At 40.3% G+C, this 18,567-nt stretch overlaps 1 protein-coding gene across 1 annotated transcript in view; it reads right to left on the reverse strand.

Moving 5' to 3' along the window:
• Positions 1 to 18,567, reverse strand: part of KDM5A (lysine demethylase 5A) — a 51,757-nt gene that overhangs the window by 17,517 nt on the left and 15,673 nt on the right. The window contains exons 9-20 of the mRNA XM_071551224.1: positions 16,357 to 16,476; positions 15,072 to 15,230; positions 13,329 to 13,510; positions 11,450 to 11,612; positions 10,521 to 10,640; positions 9,079 to 9,273; positions 8,794 to 8,975; positions 8,401 to 8,525; positions 8,002 to 8,152; positions 4,767 to 4,884; positions 1,246 to 1,601; positions 590 to 728 (exon numbers count right to left, since the gene is read on the reverse strand). Of these exons, the coding sequence (XP_071407325.1) occupies positions 590 to 728; positions 1,246 to 1,601; positions 4,767 to 4,884; positions 8,002 to 8,152; positions 8,401 to 8,525; positions 8,794 to 8,975; positions 9,079 to 9,273; positions 10,521 to 10,640; positions 11,450 to 11,612; positions 13,329 to 13,510; positions 15,072 to 15,230; positions 16,357 to 16,476 (2,010 nt within the window). The remainder of the gene's footprint in view (positions 1 to 589; positions 729 to 1,245; positions 1,602 to 4,766; positions 4,885 to 8,001; positions 8,153 to 8,400; positions 8,526 to 8,793; positions 8,976 to 9,078; positions 9,274 to 10,520; positions 10,641 to 11,449; positions 11,613 to 13,328; positions 13,511 to 15,071; positions 15,231 to 16,356; positions 16,477 to 18,567) is intronic.

An 18,567-nucleotide genomic window follows, 5' to 3' on the forward strand; every position in this document is an offset into this window, starting at 1 on the left:
TTGGGATTATCACTGCAATTCCCAACAAATACCTAATACAAGACTAGCAGTTGTAGTCCAGAGTTAAATAACTGGAAATACTACAGAACTCTGGATCAAGTTTGTGGGTAGACAAATAGAAGGGGAGAATATTGAGCTAATTTGTCTATTTCAGACATAAAATACCGGGCACCAGTGCCATTAAGCCTTACACCATTTTGAGGAGAAAACACAAACAAAAACACATTTCCATTGCCAGATTCAAAATTGAAGACCTGTGAGCAGAGTATCTTCTGCTGCACCTAAGTATTGCTAGTGACAGTATGTCAAACAGTTTCAATACCAAACACCATATCATAATGAATTTGCCAGCTTTTACATCCCCCCTAAAATGCATAAAAGGAAGGGAAATAGAAACTGGATAGCCAACAGGGAAACAAGAGCACAAAAAGAAAATAAAATTCAAGCACATCAGCTATGATAAGAACATTTAACAGCTATAGTAAGATTTTCCCTCAGGTCACCTTTGTGGGTAGAGGTGCTAGGAATAAAGGACATGTTTAAATAAAAGGATGCAATCAAAGATTCCCGTGCCTGCTGTAACCCCTACCTGAATGGCCTCCACTTTGGCTGTCCAGTCTCTAGCCCGCTGCAGGGCTTCTTTCAGTGCCAGCACATTGGGCAGGTACGCAGGGATGTTCTTTGCTTCATGCACAATGCCTTCCAGAGCCATCACACTTTGGCGGGGCCTAGAGTAAGAAAAATCCAGTTCCAGCATTCTCTCAAAATGCCAGTTAACTAAAGCCATAAATTTGACAGGCTGGTGATGCAAGTTCATCACTACACTGCAGTGTGGAATACCAAGGCTCTGTGCTTGGAGGGGCTACCAGCTACCAAAGAACAGGAGGTGAGAAAGCTGAAGGACTTTGCACAGTCAAGTTCAAAAGGGCACAGCATCACAACTCAACATCAGCAAAGTAGCACACTCGGGGTTCTTTGTTGAGGGAGATGAATAGCAAAGACAGCAGCAACACTCAAGAGTCTCCTGCCACTGTTCAACATGATAGGGAATCAACACTTCTGCAATCATCAGCAACTTCAAGTACAACTCTTGAGCAATCTAAGTACTGGGAGGTAAAAAAATCCCCAAAAGAACAAAAGGCATCTATAGCTGCAGAGACCCAACTATTCATCAAACTCCTCAAAAGAGGAGGAGAAAACAAGAAGTGTGTAACCTATAAGAACAGTTTGCAAAGGAACACTCACCTGGCCTGCAGGCAGACCTTGGCCTTCTCCTCCCACCTCTCTGAGACTGTAAGTAGCTCCTGCAGCTCAGCCATGGCCTTCTCTACAGCATGGTGTGGTGCCAAGCCCACACCAGAGTCAATCAGCTTCTTCATCACCTCTAGAGTGACTCTCTGGGGATCCAAGAGGGTGGACCTCACCTCATCCAGCCACCGTGCTTGCTGCAGTTCTTGCTTCAGCCTTGGCAGTTCAGGAAGTTCTACGTAAAGGCCAGAGCCCATGTCTATTAATTCCTGCAGCTTGGAAGAGTCTGGGACCTCATCCATCATGGCTTCTTGAGCACGCTCGTGAAATTCTTCCACATCATCGAGCAGATTCTGAAGCAACACACAGTACAACTCAATTAGGAAAAAACAGCCACAGAAGCAAAAGGGAAACGTGACTGAGGGATCGGTCAGCTGTGAATTTGTTTGTGATCATCACACCATCAGTCAGAGCTTCTACACACAAGCCATCAAATCTGACACATATTAAGTAATAGACCCTCTAACTTATTTGATGGTCTGATGTTTCATACCCAAGGCATATTAACTGCATTGAACTCTGCACCCAAAATAGTATGACTGCAAATGACTACAGATCCCAACAAAACAGAGTATTTAGCACTGCTCAATCAACATAATTTTAAGAGTGGAAAAAAAGGGAACTTCTGCAAACAGATCATCATTTCAATATGTAATGTCAGAGGCATTACAGCAATGATGGTAATACACAGAAGATCAAGACATGCTGAGGAGAAACAACAAGCCAGAGAGGCATGAGACCATGAATTCCAAAAGATCATTAAAATAACAGTATTATTATTATTATTTATTCTTTCCAAAATTAGGCACACCACTTAAAAGTATCAGGAATTTCTTGCACAAAGGAAAGAAATGAAAATGCAAGACCCTCTAATTAAAGAAGGTGATTTCACAGAAATCCAACTGCACTGCTGCAGTTGTCCTCATCCTCTTGTTTTGGCACTGCAATGAAAAAAATCAAAACCAGCAGACAGGAAAGAATCTCTGCAGGAGATTCATTCAAGGACATTCAACCAGTACACTCAATTGATTCACTCCCAAGTCTCTTACAAGAAGACAGGTATTTCTGACAGTAAGTCGATGGCACAAACCCTGCATTTCCTAACCCTTATCTTACTGCCCTTTTTGGCTGATGCTGCTTCTCATGACTGACTGGAAACCAGAAGGCCTTTATAAGAAAGAACAAGATCCATGTTATAAAGATGTTGATTTAGGGAACACATGCCGAATGCTGCGTAGTGGCAACAATAAATTATTACAGTTTAATAATGACAATGCCTTTTGTGTTAGAAAATACTCATCATCCAACATGACAACTATTTTGCTATTCATTACGATGGATAATTGCATTCAAACGCCATGCTGAAAGCTAGTGAGTACTTAGGCATAAATGATCATTATCTGACTTCACTGAGAAACCAAGAGATTACAGTTTGCAAACAGTAAAAAGATAATATTTATTATTGGGTAGTGGTGATGCTGAAGCTAAAAAACATGCATATGCACAGGCAGAGTACTTGAACTAGAACCAGTTTCCTAATGCTGGGAGGTGGGGGAAGAAAGACTAGTTGAGGGAAAGTATTTAGACAAAAATACAAATTAAAACTGTTAAGACCTTATTGTATGCCTGCAGCTCTGTCATCTACAAATTATGTTTTAATTAGAAGCAGGTTTTAAACACACTACAAACAAAAGAGCCCTTTGAGAGCAATCTTACAGGTGATACACAATGATAAAATTCCATGGATAAATATTAGTATAAATAAATATTTTTGGTTTGCATATGGAAAGAAGTGTAGTAAAACCACCCTAGCATATGAGGATGAGAATACACTTGCCACTCTCTTATCTGCTGGGAAACTCATTAAAGAACACCGCTGGAAGACAAAGATGTTGATTTAACATCAACAAGCTCAGTAAAACTGCATCCTGAAGTCCTATTGCTTTCTGAAGGAACCTGTTTTCAGCACAAACGTGCCAATAACAGAAAAACAAGAAGAAAGTCCAATATAAAGTCTCTGCTATCAACACTGAACTGCCATGGAAAAGTTAGTACGAAATTTATGAATGAAGGACATAACAAACACTTCAGGAAAAGAGGCCTTCTCAAACAAAACTAACCTATTTTTAAACTGCCTGTTTGGTTATGTAGCAGTAGCTGCACATATGGTAGTGTTTATCTTTTTTGGCCTCTAGTACTATACAACACTCTTAAAACTGCATCAACAGAACATGCAGGTTCATAAATGGTTAACATAAATCTCAAGAAGCATGTCCCAAGGTGAAAAATCTTTATTAAGGCTGTTTCTTGAAGGAGTTTTCTAGAACTTGGTTAGTATGGGAAACACTATTTAGCATTTCATCACCAGTGACAGAGAAACAAATTAAGATTGCTGCTGAAAACACTTGCTATGATGCAGACTGCCAGAATGATAAATGCCAGGGGGATCAGTGTGATCTGGATTACTTATTAATCTAGATTCATTCACAGACAGGTGCAAAGATATATATGAAGGGCAAGAAATACAGGCCATGCATACAGATTAGGAGGGCTGTAACCTGGAAAGCAAGGCTGGGAAGTATTTATGGAAAAACTGACATGGCACTGCTTTCCCTCTCCCCTAAAAAAGCACATCCATGTAACCCCTTCAGAGGTTTCTACCAAAACATATAAAAGGTCAAAAAGCCCAAGATTTCACTTGACAGACAGCATTAATAATGCTGGAATAAGAGTAACTGGTTCAGAGAGGTAAAACTGGGCTGTCTGGACAGTGACAGGTAAGGGGGATCTCTTATCTTTGCTTATCTGCAGTGACACCACCACATCTGACAGTGCCCACTGCGACAGGCACCCTAAAAAGTGCATGTAGAGTCATGTGAAGTGCTCTGTGTGTTTGCCCAAATGCTGCCCCACCATGTGCAACACTCCACACTGCGCAGCACTGCCAGGTTTCTTCCAGAATGCAGTGGAGGCAGGCGGAATTAGAGCACCTCACAGGGCACTAGATAGCCATGCTTAGGCTATCAGTTTGGGAGACTACAGCAGCATAAAACTACACACCAACACATGCCCACTTAGAATATGCTTGCAAATGAACAGGAAATAGATGTTATTATCAAGAGACAACAACATGTCATCAGCAAAACTTCAATGACAAGAGCAACATTCCCAGTAATGCAGGAAGACACTGAGTTAGATGCATGCAAAGTCTTCTACCTCCTTTCTTGAAGCCACAGACATCATTGCAAAGCAGTCATATGCTTTACATCAAAAGCTAGAAATGAAACATCCCACTCAATCTGTCTCTGACAGTACAGGACTGATTCTCAAAAAATAAAAAAAAAAAAGCTTTTCATCCTTTACACCAGACAACATTATCTGTTTAAAAAAAAATACTACCATAAAACCAGAACAAAGCAAAAAGCACAGCATTATGTATGGAGCAGATGCAAACTTACCTTCACTTGTCGGGCCTGGCTGATAACACAAGGTAAGCTGAACAACTGCTGTACAAAGGCTTTAAGCTCCTCCATAGTTAGCTTGGTCCGTGTCCTCCCACTGTCCTGGCTCACTCTGCTGTATGGACAGATATAATTAAACAAGACTGGCTGAGAGATAACAAGATGATCCCTGGATTTACTGCCAGTGACAGAAAGCTAATATAATTACTGAGAAGGTACCAAAAACATTCAATCACCGAAGAACTCAAAAATCTTGAAAACAAAATTTAATGTAAATTCCCCGAAGTATCTTCAAGAGAATTACTCTGCCCTTCCAAAGGTACAATTCTATAGATGACTTTCAAGTTGAGTTTGTTATAAATAGGTAAAAGAATATAGCCCCATAAAGCCTGCTTTAGGCAGCTCAAGAAGTTGATTGCCATGACAGGCACTGACAAGAAGTTTCAAGTGTGTTAACAGCAACCAACTCTGAAAACAAGTCTTATTTTCTGGCATGTTCCCCTGTAGCCAGAGAACCACAGAAACTGGCCTTGCAACAGAGGTCTGCTATTGAGTAGGACATGTTCTGCAAAGACATTTCCATTAAATATCACTTGAAGCAAGTAAAACAAGCCTACTGACTGCAGTAAAAGACTTAAAAGTGACACACAGCACAAATTAAACACTTGGTATACATATCACTGGCAGGCACAACTTCACAAGCAGGACAGATTTCAAACACTTAAAAGCTGTTCCCTGCTAATGAATCTACATTTTATTACTACATAAATATTAAAGAAAAGAAATTCAATCTTTCAACCTATGGACTTAAATGTAATTGTAAATGTAAAATTTAGATTAATGATCAAACATAATTATACACCAGCTAAACCTCAGAGGGGAAAAAGGAATACTGCAGGCTTTGATTTGCTACAACAGACAGAGGAGGGGAGTGATGGCTGCACCAGACCTGCTGAGCCTCCAGAATCCCTGCCCAAGAGCCAACAGCACGCAAGGCTCCATGAGGCAGCACTGTGGGAGGGGACACTGAACATCCCGTTCTGTCCCCAGTCCAACCACAGGCTGCTGCTGCATGAAAAGCTGCACAAACAGATACAACTATCCCTGCCTATGGAAACTCACAGCTCCCAACAGAAGGGAGAGATCTAGGATTAGAATCATAGAATCAATTGGGTTGGAAAAGACCTCTGAGATCATCAAGTCCAACCCTTGGTCCAACTCCAGTCCCTTTACCAGATCATGGCACTCAGTGCCACGGCCAAGCTTCGTTTACAAACCTCCAGGGATGGGAAATCCAACACCTCGCTGGGCAGCCCATTCCAATGCCTGATTACTCTGGAAAGATTTTTCTTCTGATCTCCAACTTCAATTTGCCCTGGAAGAGCTTGAGCCCATGCCCCCTTGTCCTATTGCTGAGTGCCTGGGAGAAGAGACCAACCCCCACTTGGCAAGAACTTCCCTTCAGAAGGATATTAAATAGGATATTGAACACAGCTGCACAGCTATACATAAAATATTTTTGGGGTTTATACATAAAGAGATGGATAAGGCATAGATTTTCTTTTGCTACATTTGACCAGGGGTTTATTGCTGCATCAATCCCTGCCAAATTTTTTCATTTGAGCACTTATTTTTAATTTGCTTTTTCAGTAACTTATGCTTTGTGTAAATGTGAGCCTTCTCAATGTATTAAATATGAACATAAACATTAAAAAAGCAGTTGAATGCAATCTTTGTAATTACATTTCCTAATACTGTTCGAAGAAGTTTTAAAATCTTTCTTAAACCTCATTTAGTAAAATATTGTTATTTAGCACACAACAGCCCTCAGCCATACATACAAGCGTTTTTTTGGTCCCATAGAATCCTTGTAGTTTTAGATCAGACACACCATTCAAAGCTGCCAAATCTTTCTACCTCTTGTTCTTCTGGGCATAGTGCTGGAAATCCACCAAATGATTAAATGAAGAGTTATTTATTTTTTTTACATATATATCAGCAACTGAAGGTCTGGTGAAACAAGGCTGAAAGACTCCAACAGCAGGAGAAAGAGGAAGGAACAACAGACCAGGAACACCTGGGAGCTACCAAAATAATTAAACTTCACTAGAACAAGGCAATGAAACCCCTGTCATGTTGCTTCCCTTACACAGACCAGAGCTCTAAGTGACTAATGCTTTGTGGCAGTGGGATCCTACAAGCAATAAAACAAACAGGAGAGGCTTCTTTCCCCTCCAGTACAGCAGAAATGCTTCTCTATTTTGTAATAGCTTTCTAGCTACAACAGATTATTACACTTGGATCTGTGGTGCAACACTTAACAGTGTTCCAGTTCAAGCACATGTGATATGCATTATGTTCTGTGTAGTGAAGGTGGACATTGTAATTAACAAGACATTACTCCCCGTAAAAGTCTTAAGTTGTACAGAAAAATTACACATGCAAAAAACCCCCAACCAACTACAAAGCCAGATCTTATAATCAACAGAGGAACTGCAAGGCATAAAAGTTTACCACACAACTACTCCCACAAGAATTATGGTCACCTGATCAAATTAATTAATCAATTAATTTCTATGGGACTTTTTTTCAGTGCACAGAACACACGTGAGAGAGAGAACATGGGACACATCCAGTGACAGCTGAGGCAGGGCCAGGGAAGAGAGTAACACTGAGGCAGCCACAGGCAAGGCAAGCAACATAGAGAACTAAGGGAGCTAAACTGCCAGAAGTTTCTGAGGCAAGCTACTACTTTTTAGCCACTCATCACTGCCTCCTAAGGTCCTTCCCAAGTAAGAGATTAGCTCAAACTATGGATGGCTTTTGCTCTCTGCACTGCTGTGCTCCCCAAGATCCTTTTGTCCCAAATACAAGCACCCATGTCAAAACTTATTTTTCATTACATTTTTACCTCTAATTGTCTTTCCCTACAACTATCCCACATATTCAGAGAAACACTTCATCAGCAATCAAACACAGCTTCTCCAAAGGATTTCACATTTCAGTACATGAGTCAGCTGTAAAGACAATGTTCATCACATTCCAACTGAGTACACTTTTTGGGCCTCTCATGTCACTGCATCTCCCCTCCCCACCTCTCAGTGAACCACAGCACCAAGGACAGGAACCACTGAAAGAAGTCAGGACACAGTGAGACCTCCACGTTCTTAGTATTTCCAGGCTGAGTAACAAAAGTGACAGATGGAAACTGCAGAACAAATGCCTGTCCTACCTGTGTTTTTGCTTTTTGCTCAGCAGTAGCTGTGCTACTGAAGCACAGGTCTCTGCTTCTTTCACAGCATCTCGGAGTCTGCGGAAAAGATCGTTTTCTGGGTATTTCCTGTCTTCAGCATCCTCCAACATTACTCTCAGCTCAATCACATCTGTAACAAGAGTACACAAATAATTTGTATGCAAGTACAAGAGACATTTTGATTGCTTCAAAGGTCTCCAATCAAGGTTCCAACAGGGTAATTCAATTTGAAATGCACAATGACAAGCTGCATTATAGTCTTGCATTAGCTCATCTCTTCTTTCCACTAAACAAAACATGTGTTTCTCTCATTAAATCAGAGCACAGAACAAATGTGGGAGTTTCAGGACATCCTACTATGAATGACAGAAGTCTGACCTTTCTTGTGGTTGAGATTGGCAGACAGAGCCTCTGTAACTCTACTGACCCAAGTGTCATAAGACTGTGCTCTAACTTTCACTCCATACAGCAAAGAAGGAAGGTCTTCTAGTGGATACCGGTACCTGGCAATATGGAAGGAAAACACAGAAAAAATATTAATGCCCACACAAAAGCCAGGATATTGTAATATTGAGTTTTTCCAGCTACAGTAAGGCCAGAAAAACAGAGCATGTACAATAACCATTTGCCCTGGGACCAAGAAACAAAGACAACAAAAAGACTCCTTCAATAAAGGAGGAGAGAAGCGTGGCAAATTGTATTTGGTTGCTGGTCTACAGTAAATTATTAGATATGGAAGAAAAGTATGCAGGAAAAAAAAACCCTGTGTACCTTAGACACTTCTTCTGCATGGGGCATGGACATAAATCAGACGGATGGTACAAGCACACCAGACGCTCAGGATTACAGGAACATGTAAGAGCTGACAAGAAGCACGTGGTTCTGCAAGCTGTGCACTGACGTTCATCATCTGGAACCAGTTCAAACACCTCTTCTTCAGACATCAACACTCCCTAACAAAAAAAATCAGACACTCGCTCAAAAGCTCTTATGCAGCCAGGGGGAGGGGGAAGCAAAAGTTCTTTTGCGAGCACAGAGTTGCCTTTTATTACTCACCATCTGTACAACAGTCTCCCTTAACCGTGTCTCTTCCTCTATCAACAGAGTCATCTCCTTGCAGACCATGGCAGCCAGCCCAACATCCAGGCACTCTGGGTCTGCAGCCATCTTGAAGATCAGCTCTTCATGGGAGAAAACACAGTGACGTCCCAGCCTTCGGTAATGACTCACACACTGACGTCCAATGGGAAGCTACAAAAAACCACGGGGTCTATCATTCTGGGAAAAGATGTTGCAAAATCACCTCTTTGCTCCCACTTTGCTTTCCCTGACAAATACTGGGAAGAGACTAAGGCTAGGAGAATTGTATTGCACAGGACAGAACCACTTATAACAATCCTAAATAATGTCATAGATGAAGACAAAGATGATGTCCAACTTGGGGAATGGGGGGGCATCTTCCATAATCTGATGTGTTTAACTTACAGACACAAGTTTAAGAGTTATCTTAAGCTCTTTTTACTTCTAGTGGAAAGAAACTGGCACCAAAGAGAAGTCATCTGGTCTATGCCAAGGTGAATGAATTGCCCTCCGGATACCACTACGGTTGGACATAGACATTTAACACAAGATTTCTAGAGCTAACCAAAATTGCTATCACTTATCCTGTGCCTTTTAAATCAAAATATGTGAGATGCTAGATGAATCTGCCAAAGAGATTCCTGGCTACATTTTCATAAGCAAGGGAAATTTCTCAAGGCTGATATGAGTTTAGCAGTTTTTCACAGAAGCTACACAGATTACATGAGGAGTATGGGAGAAAAAAAGAACACTGACACACAGCCAATCCTGTAGACAATTTTTCTGATAAATGCATAAAATTCTCTGATCAAAGGCTAAAATTTCTATTTGTAGTTAACAAAATAGAAGCTAGAGACAGATAATCTGTGAGATCATAACTTTCAACTGCAATTCCTAGATAGGAACAGAACACATTTTTTACAATTTACTGAACAATCCACATAAGTTATGCACTGATATGGCACAGCTATTAGAACTTAGAAAAAGCACTAAAGTAATTAAAAGATGCAATGAGCTGGCACAAAAGAGGAAAAAAGGACTGCTATATGCCTATCTCCAACATCCAAAAGACAACAGCTGTTCAAGAGAGTACATTGATCTGTATCAACTTCAGAAAGAGGCATCACAGAAATACTACCTAAAGTTACTGTGAGATGTCACTTTTCAGCAAGATCAATACTTAAAAAGGAAGAATATGTGCCAAAGTCTGAGTTTGAAGCTGCATAAAGTTATGTGCTCATCAAAATTACTTTGTGTCATGAAAACTCACATCAGTTTTTAACTGCTGTACCAAGAACTATAAACATAAAATATACTATATAACTCGAAAGACTATTCTTCAGATAGTTATGTTACTAACACACTCCTTGCAGAGGTCACTGAGCAGAGACACAGCAAATGTGCACAAAAGAACATACCCAGTCGGCAGTGCAGAAGTTCACAGCTTCAGCAAAGTTATATCCCTGGTTAAATCCAGAGTGATAGGCACGAGGAAAGGTCACAACAAACTCGCCAGCACACTGATTGGTCCTGAAAACCTAGTGTGGATGAGGATAAAGGAAAGAAAAAAACATATGTAACATGCAACAGAGTTTAAGACACAAAACTACACAATGTTTGAACATCCTTTCCTGTACCTATAGAAGATCACAGGCAACAGAGCTATCCCAACAATGGAAAGCACTGGGTTTGCCTTCTCAAAATGAATATTCAATTTACAGCCTTACTCAAAAAAGCTGAATATATAAGCCAACAACTGAAAATTCTCTTTATGAATCCCAAAAGGGATGTTTCGCTATCATCATTTAATCCATTGTACCACAAAGTGCAAAAGCTTCTGGAAACAGTTTATGGTTTGCTTTGCTGGGGTATTTGCCAGGGAAGCAATTTATACTAAGACAAAAGCAAATGATAGTGATTGCTGCTTAGAGGTCTGCAGTCAATTATGTTTGGTCAGAAAAGCATTTTGTAATGCTGAACATAAAACAAGTACTTTCCTGTCCATAAATATTAAAAGTATTTCAGACAAACTTGCTGTTATACAAGGGAACGGATTATTTTTTATTAAAAATTAAGTGTAATACACAATGTGGACTTGTTCTATAAGGTATTTTATGTAGGAAGCTTGGCACACTTGCTTCTATTACAAGGTAAGATTGGTGAGACTACAGAAGATTCTAGAAAGCAGCTTTAAACAACACCCTGTAAGTAATGAATTGAATATGCAAATGTCCACCATAAAAATTCTTCAGTTATGCCAAACCATTGTTACACAAATCTGGCAGAGAATGAAAAAAAACAGAGCACATAGGAATAGTTATGTAAAAAATGCTGGTGTGCTACTCACTGGGACACCATGTTCCATCAGCACATTGGGGTTCATAATAGTGACCAGCTGATGCAGGAGATCAGGCTGGGATTCAAAGAGCTCAGGAGCCAATTCCTTCATCACATCTTCCAGCTGCTCTGCTGCATGAGAGGGCACTCCATACCACGTCTTTGGCTCTCCCCTACCAAAACAAAACCACAGCAATACACACAATTTAAAGGGAAGTAACGGGGCCACTCAACTGCAATGCACACCTCACACTGAGCAGCACTGTCCTCAAAAGCCAGACATTTTGCACCTAGATACAAAAAAGGCCTTCAGTCAATGAGCATCTTCTTCAGGATGTACTATTCTAACCTGAGAAATCAGCCACACTACAACACAATGTTCAACACACCTGATAGCAGATTCCTGGACAAGTCTAATGTAGAAGATAACTGTCACTTACCATGCTCTAAAAGGGTAAAATGGGCAATTATTTTCCTTCAGGAAGAAGGAATTAAGAAACAAAACCTTGGCTGTCACAGTTAAGGTTTAAGAGAAAAGAGATCATGTTACTCCTCCACTTAATTGCACTTGGAGTGGTCATATTCCTGAAACCAAGGGAAGAGTATATGCCAGGCAGTGGAATGAAATACAAGCAACTCTACTAATATATACAACTAATTACTAAAACCTGCGGTCCACTGGTCCCTTAAAATGAGCCAAATTACATGAACTACTTAAGTATGAAGGAAGAAAAATTAACAACACCCAAACTAAACAAATAATTACTCAAGCATTATTCCAGTCCTTTCAGTCCTTTCTTAACCAAAATAAACTGTAACAACCTAGTGTCTACAGTGCTGCAGTTTATTTTTAAATTCTATTTTATTAAGAAGTACAAGCAGTACTACAGTGCAATACCTGAAAGAGTTCACACAGCACTATCTAAATGTATTAATAATCCCCACCTCCCAGAAGCCAGACAAGGCCCTGAGCAGCATCTCCTGTGGTTCCCGCAGGCTGCAGTGGCACCTGCTGGCAGCACAAAGCCAGGACACACGAGCAAATCTGCTCCTCCACCTATGCTGTGCTGCTGGAGCTCAGCAGCAACAAACCCTCACACATGGACCCACTTAATCGCACACTGAGGACAATAACTGAACTTGAAACAAAATTAATTCCCTTCCTGAGTCTGTGGGTCAGACTTTATTAGCAAACATGCTTCTCCAGAGATGTGCGATCATGGTCTGAAGGCCATCAACTCATCTGTACCAGATGTACAGCAAACTTTCTAAAGGGTTGCTTCCCACAGCTCTTCTCTTCTCTCCTTTCGCCCTGCTCCACCCACAGTGATTGAGTCTGATGAACTGGGAAGACTGCAGTGCAAACAGTTTATCTGTCACAAGTCTTCTTTTCAAACACAAAAGCTGAACACCAGAACACTACCAGGATGGTTCTGAATTCTGCTTTCTCTTGTCTTGACGAGCAGTATTTCTGTGTATACACAGATCTGCTGCTGAACAGTCAGTTCTGGTGCCTCTGTAAGCCATGAGACAGCAGACTAATTTCCTGCTTTAAATCACACTCAACTTTAAATCATAAAGTGGTGAACTAGTGAATATTAACTCAGTTCAGAACCAAAGGCTTTCTTTGAAAAGATGTGACCCTGTAAAGCCTGATTTTACAGTGGCAATGGAATGCTGGCCACACAAGAATATTTAATCAGCTAATGAAAAGGGCTAATACGGTTATAACAGTATCTCCATTTGCTTTTAATCAGTCAAAGCTAAGAATTCATCACATTTGGCTTTTTATCTGAAAATGTCATCAGTGTGCAGAGTTCAAACAGAACTACAAATTGACTAAAGCAAACAGGGCAGTGTAAGGTACATGCACAAAGGACAGCCCATACCAGTGCAGATAGTTGATGGAATAGCTCCAGTGATCTTCAATATGCCAGCAAAATGAGGAGAAACACATCCCTACGTACAGCCAAGGTACCTTCATGCCAGAGATATCTGCATTGATGTGAGCAAGGACTGATTGTTCTAGAATTGGCATGTTGTTCAAGTTCCAACCCGAGAGCGCATAATCCTGCCAGAAGAAAAATTGAAAAAAAATGAGAATAACATAAAGAGAACAACTGCAGAAAAGGAAAGTCCAAAGGAAAAAATCAGTCTACCCATTTCTATAGAGGACACTGGGTACTTCCTGCAATATCAAAACTAGAAATAATTCCTTAAATCCCTTAGTCATCAAATAGTAAGATTTTTAGGCCTGTCCTAGTAATTCAACATACATGTCCCATCTTCTTTGGACCAAGGCTTATATACTTAGGCTTTGATTTCCTCCCTACCTCAAGATTACAGGTTTCATGCTTTTCTGATGGAACAAAATACCAGCAACACCAGCAGAAGAACTGAAGATAAAAAGTCTTCAATACAGGACAACTTTAAATTGTGAACAATGCAGTGAATCTTATGTTATTACTTCAGCTTTTTTAACACCTTTATTTCTTCACTGCAGTTTATGTTCATCTACTTTATAGATTACTTAAAAAGTTTTCTCAAGGGAAGAAATTCCTACTCATTCATTTCTGAGAGGACAGGATCGCCCATTAGGCACTCCCACCTTTACTTTCAGATATACACAATTTGAACAAAAAATTATAATCCAGGCAGCCTCAAAAGCTCACTACTGTGCTTCAACATTAGTCTACTTCTACCTTTAAAAAAGCTGTAAGCACAGATAACAGGCATTTTAGACTTCTAGCCCACAGTTGCTGAAAGGACCAGTCAAACACTCAGCTCAGCCACACATTTCTGCTGTTTCCTTTGCTCTGACACTACAAAGGCAAAGCAGTGAGTCAGATGACTTAAGTGATCCGGCTAAAAACAAACACACAAACAGATCAACAATCCATTCTGACTCAGCAGCTGCACAATCACTGCAGTCAACAAAGGTGCACAAATGAAGGTGCAGATATAAGTGGAAGACACCAATGAGCAGGATTACCTCTTCCAGTGAGCAGTATAAATTGATTTGGGGCTGTGTAATCAGGAAACCACACCTTTACTCTCACTTTGTCTGAATTTAAGCATATAAGCAGAAAGAATATTGATATGTTATGCTAAGGTGTGAGGGAAAATAGGTAATATACTTATCAGATGTTCTTTAAAAATTTTCTATAATAGGATGCTGTACCTATATCTTTTCATTCTTACAGTCAGAGAAACAAGCTAAACCCAATTAGTTTGTTTAACCCATTAAGAACCTCCTAAGGAGGACAGAATCATGTTTCTGTAGCTAAGTCTATAATGAAAAGGTTTGGAACAAGAAAGAAAAAGATACTATTAGCATCCTCATACTCATACATACTGCAACAACTTGCACATCTTTGCCTGCTAAGACTAAATGACACAAAAGAGGTGTGACTTAAATCATGAAAAGGAGCTTATTTATCAGCAACCAGATCTGTGAAAGAACCTCAATTATCAGATTAATGCCCTCTTCAAAAGGAATGTTAAGTACATGCAAAAGCCTTAAGCAACTTCTCTTAATGAAAAAAGTCCATGCTGATTTCTGACCTAAATTCTTAATGTGAAATCTTATGCAGAGCAAAGACTGCAGCCAGTTTGCATATCCTGTTCCTCACCTCCTCCTCTGGCATCAGCTTCCGTCGGCCATCCTTCACTGGGAAGCCACTTCCAAAGTCCTTGGATGAGATATCGGCCCCATACTCCACAATGACATCTTCCTCTATGCTGCTCACTAATCGCCAGAATTCTTTTTCTACAAGCTCAGTGGGAACCATCTGAAAGCAGAAGAGACTTTCAGGTATGTGCAAGTAAGACCCAACATAAAAATTATCATTCAAGCAATAAATCACTATTAATTCTCCATGAATTTTCAAACACCAAGGTCACTGCCTCTCTTCTCTCCATCTCTTCAAAGTCACAGTTTGGTCTGTATTCCTCTGTAGAGCCTGCAATGTTTCAGAAATAGGATATCACATCATGAGGGAAGGAATAAACAAAAAAGATGGAATTGTCAGAAGCACAGCAAAAAAGAAGGGGAAGGGGAGACATCCAAAAGAAGTCAAGTAGCAAATGCAATGAGAACAGCATGCAAATTCCAAACCATTTCAGAGGATAATGACCAGAATTTCTGAATAACAGTAAGGAAATTCAGATATAAAACTGTGTTCAATGTTTGATCTTCATATAGCTCATTATGCTTCTTACTTATAAGCATTTATTTATGAAGCTTATTTGTAAAACAAGCTTTGTTCCTTGTTTTGCTCCACGTCTCACAGTTGTATCAAAATTGGAGTCCTTAAAAGGCAGAGGCTCTAGCAATAATATCCATAAGTTACCAAAGAACCATGAGAGGAGAAAGATCTTGGTGCAGCACACAGTCTACAGGAGAGTGGAACTGTGGAAGTTTGCCAAAGCAGAAATGCTGGCTTTAAAAATGCTGCTGAGATGCAGAACATAAAAAAACCAACCCTGTCATTATCAGACAGACTCAGTCTATTGACTTGACTACAAGAAAAGACTGTAACAGCAAGGAAAACAATTATTTATCCTCTGGATGAACTAAACCAAGACAAAAGCCATAGGAAGGGCAGGAGAAAGACCTCTGCCAAACAAGAACAAGATACTTAGTTGAGTTTATCAGAAAGGGCAAAAACTTTAAACTAGAGTATGCCCAATGCAGTATACCCTAACAGGCAATAAAGCTGTCTGTCCATCTCAGGAAAAGGGTGAAATGAAGTTGAAATGAGACCAGATGCCAGAAAGCTAAATCATCTGTTTACAAGTCTGAAGCTTACGGTGCCTCTTTAAACAAAGCTAAGATGCCTTAGCAAAAATTGAGGATCAGCTGAAACCTCTTCTCTTTTTCCCTTACAAGGAATCACAACAAAAGCTGAAACTCACATGGACCGGCATGTTGAAATAATCAGACTTGAAGTTATCAGCCATTTCCCCAAAGCTCTGGAGAGTATATTCCCTGACAGCTTGTTCAAATCCAAAGGCCTCACGGGGTTTGTTGCATTCCTAGGAGACAGAACATAAAAATATTGTTCCCTGCAGCAGACTATGGCACAGTTACATTTTTAGCAAAGAGCCCCAGTGTCAGAGTCCTTACCAAACACAATAACCTACTACTTTTGAGTGCTTTCCTCGGCTGAGGAAGTCCTACCACAATGGAAACAGCGCAGGATTTATGGCACAGCAGCTAATCTAACACTGTAAACCCCAATGCTACACACTTCTGCTTTCCTGTCCAAAATTACGCTGTATCATCTCCTGCTGTCAGCCACAGACTAAGGCTGTGCACAAGATGTTTAGGCAGCCCTAAGACATTTCTCAGGCACACTGGATCCAAGCCCCTGCAGGAGAACTGCAGAGGAACAAACCCCCCCAAGTGTTTCAGCCTTATCAAGTCAGCAAATCATCAACAGATTTGGCACTGTGAAAATATATAGGGGAAAAGAGGAAAGTTAGAACAGTGCAACACAGCCAGCAACAGACATGGCCCATCTGACAGAAAACCTCCAAGTCTTTCACTGTTCTATCCCCATTCATTCTGAGAGTGCAAAAACCAGCAGTGTGCATTTCTCTCCTCACCCATTTCTAGTGTGTCTTTCTCAGCTCCTTTGGAAGTGACACAATGTTTATACACACACAAGACACGTTTGAACACCAAGATGATGTCAGATTGTCAGCTATGCAGTCACACAGACACAGGACTAGAAAGGAATTCATCAGTAGTTAGTTTTCTTTCAAGAGAAACTATTCCTAGACTATGCCCAACAAGTATCCAAGTAGCTCTTAAATGGATCCTGCAACAGAGAATCTACATCTGTGACTGCTGTCAAACAACATTGACCTAAATACATGTAAGAAGCTCCTACCTTACTCTTCCCAGCTTCTGCTCCAGCACCCTGCTGTTAAAATTACATTAAGCATCTATACACAATTAACATCTAAAGTAAAAGCTGAGGCATAAAGCACTACTGAGCACTTCAAACATCTTTCTGCTGTTATTTGTTTACTCACCATTACATAACACAGTACCTTCTTGCTCTTGCTTTCAATATATTTCTAGAATTTTTCCAGTATTTTTTGTACCATTTGGTAGTAACAACTTACTTGGCACATGACCTTCCCTGGTGTTGTATGTACATACATATTTTTCCTTGGTAACAACATACTCCTGTTTTTACTAGCAGTAGTAAAACTTCTTGGGAGTTTCCATTCTTAAACTACTGCAGCCACACTATTTCCTACCATATGCTCTAAATTAACTTCATAGTAAACCAGTGAAGTTTGGTAATACTTCTTTATAGCTCTCTCTCTTAAGAGAACAAGCAGTTTAATCCACTCTGTGAGCAGCAGCCCAAAGGGAAAAGCTGAATCTTTTCCCTTGCCTGTAACTATGAATTTCCACCTCTCTCACAACAGCATTTGCCTGAGTTCATGTGACAACTTCCCCTCTCGGTGAGAGCAGCGAGCTGATCCACATCGTTATGTGGCTGCACAACTACCCATTCCCCACCTTAAAGAGACCAGCAGAAGCCAACACGGAAAGGTCTGGGGGAGTGGGCAAATGGGCATATACATGTCTGCACAACTGCCCCTTTTGGAAAAAACATGGTCTAAAACAGTTAAAGCCAGTCTCAAAATTATAGATTTAGGAACAGTAAATTTCTTCCTCCAAATCCTACATCTACCAATTCTCCGAGCTTATGAAATCTGTTTAAGACATACACCGAGCCTATCAAGTGATGTTTGCTGCATTTAGGCTGTTGCTCCATCACCTCCTGGAACTCAGTAGCTCTTCAGTTTTGAATCATCAAATTCAACTACCTTCCACTTTCAGAGCCTGAACAGTTCCTTTTCTAGCCTAAATCTAAAATAGCTATGAAATTTTAAACTAGTTCCTTCACTTTATGCTACAAGCTATTCTGAACAATGCTATAATGACTTCCCAATAATCAAAGCTTCCTGTTACACCCAAACTGCACACTTTGGTTACTTCATAGTTTACAAAATGTCTCATCATTATGCTGAAACTCCCATCACAACACTGCTTCTCACCCTAATTTCCCACTAGCAGATTATCAAATTAAGTTTCAGCTCTTA

This window comes from Pithys albifrons, chromosome 3 (assembly GCF_047495875.1).
Source record: "Pithys albifrons albifrons isolate INPA30051 chromosome 3, PitAlb_v1, whole genome shotgun sequence".
NCBI lineage: Eukaryota > Metazoa > Chordata > Aves > Passeriformes > Thamnophilidae > Pithys > Pithys albifrons.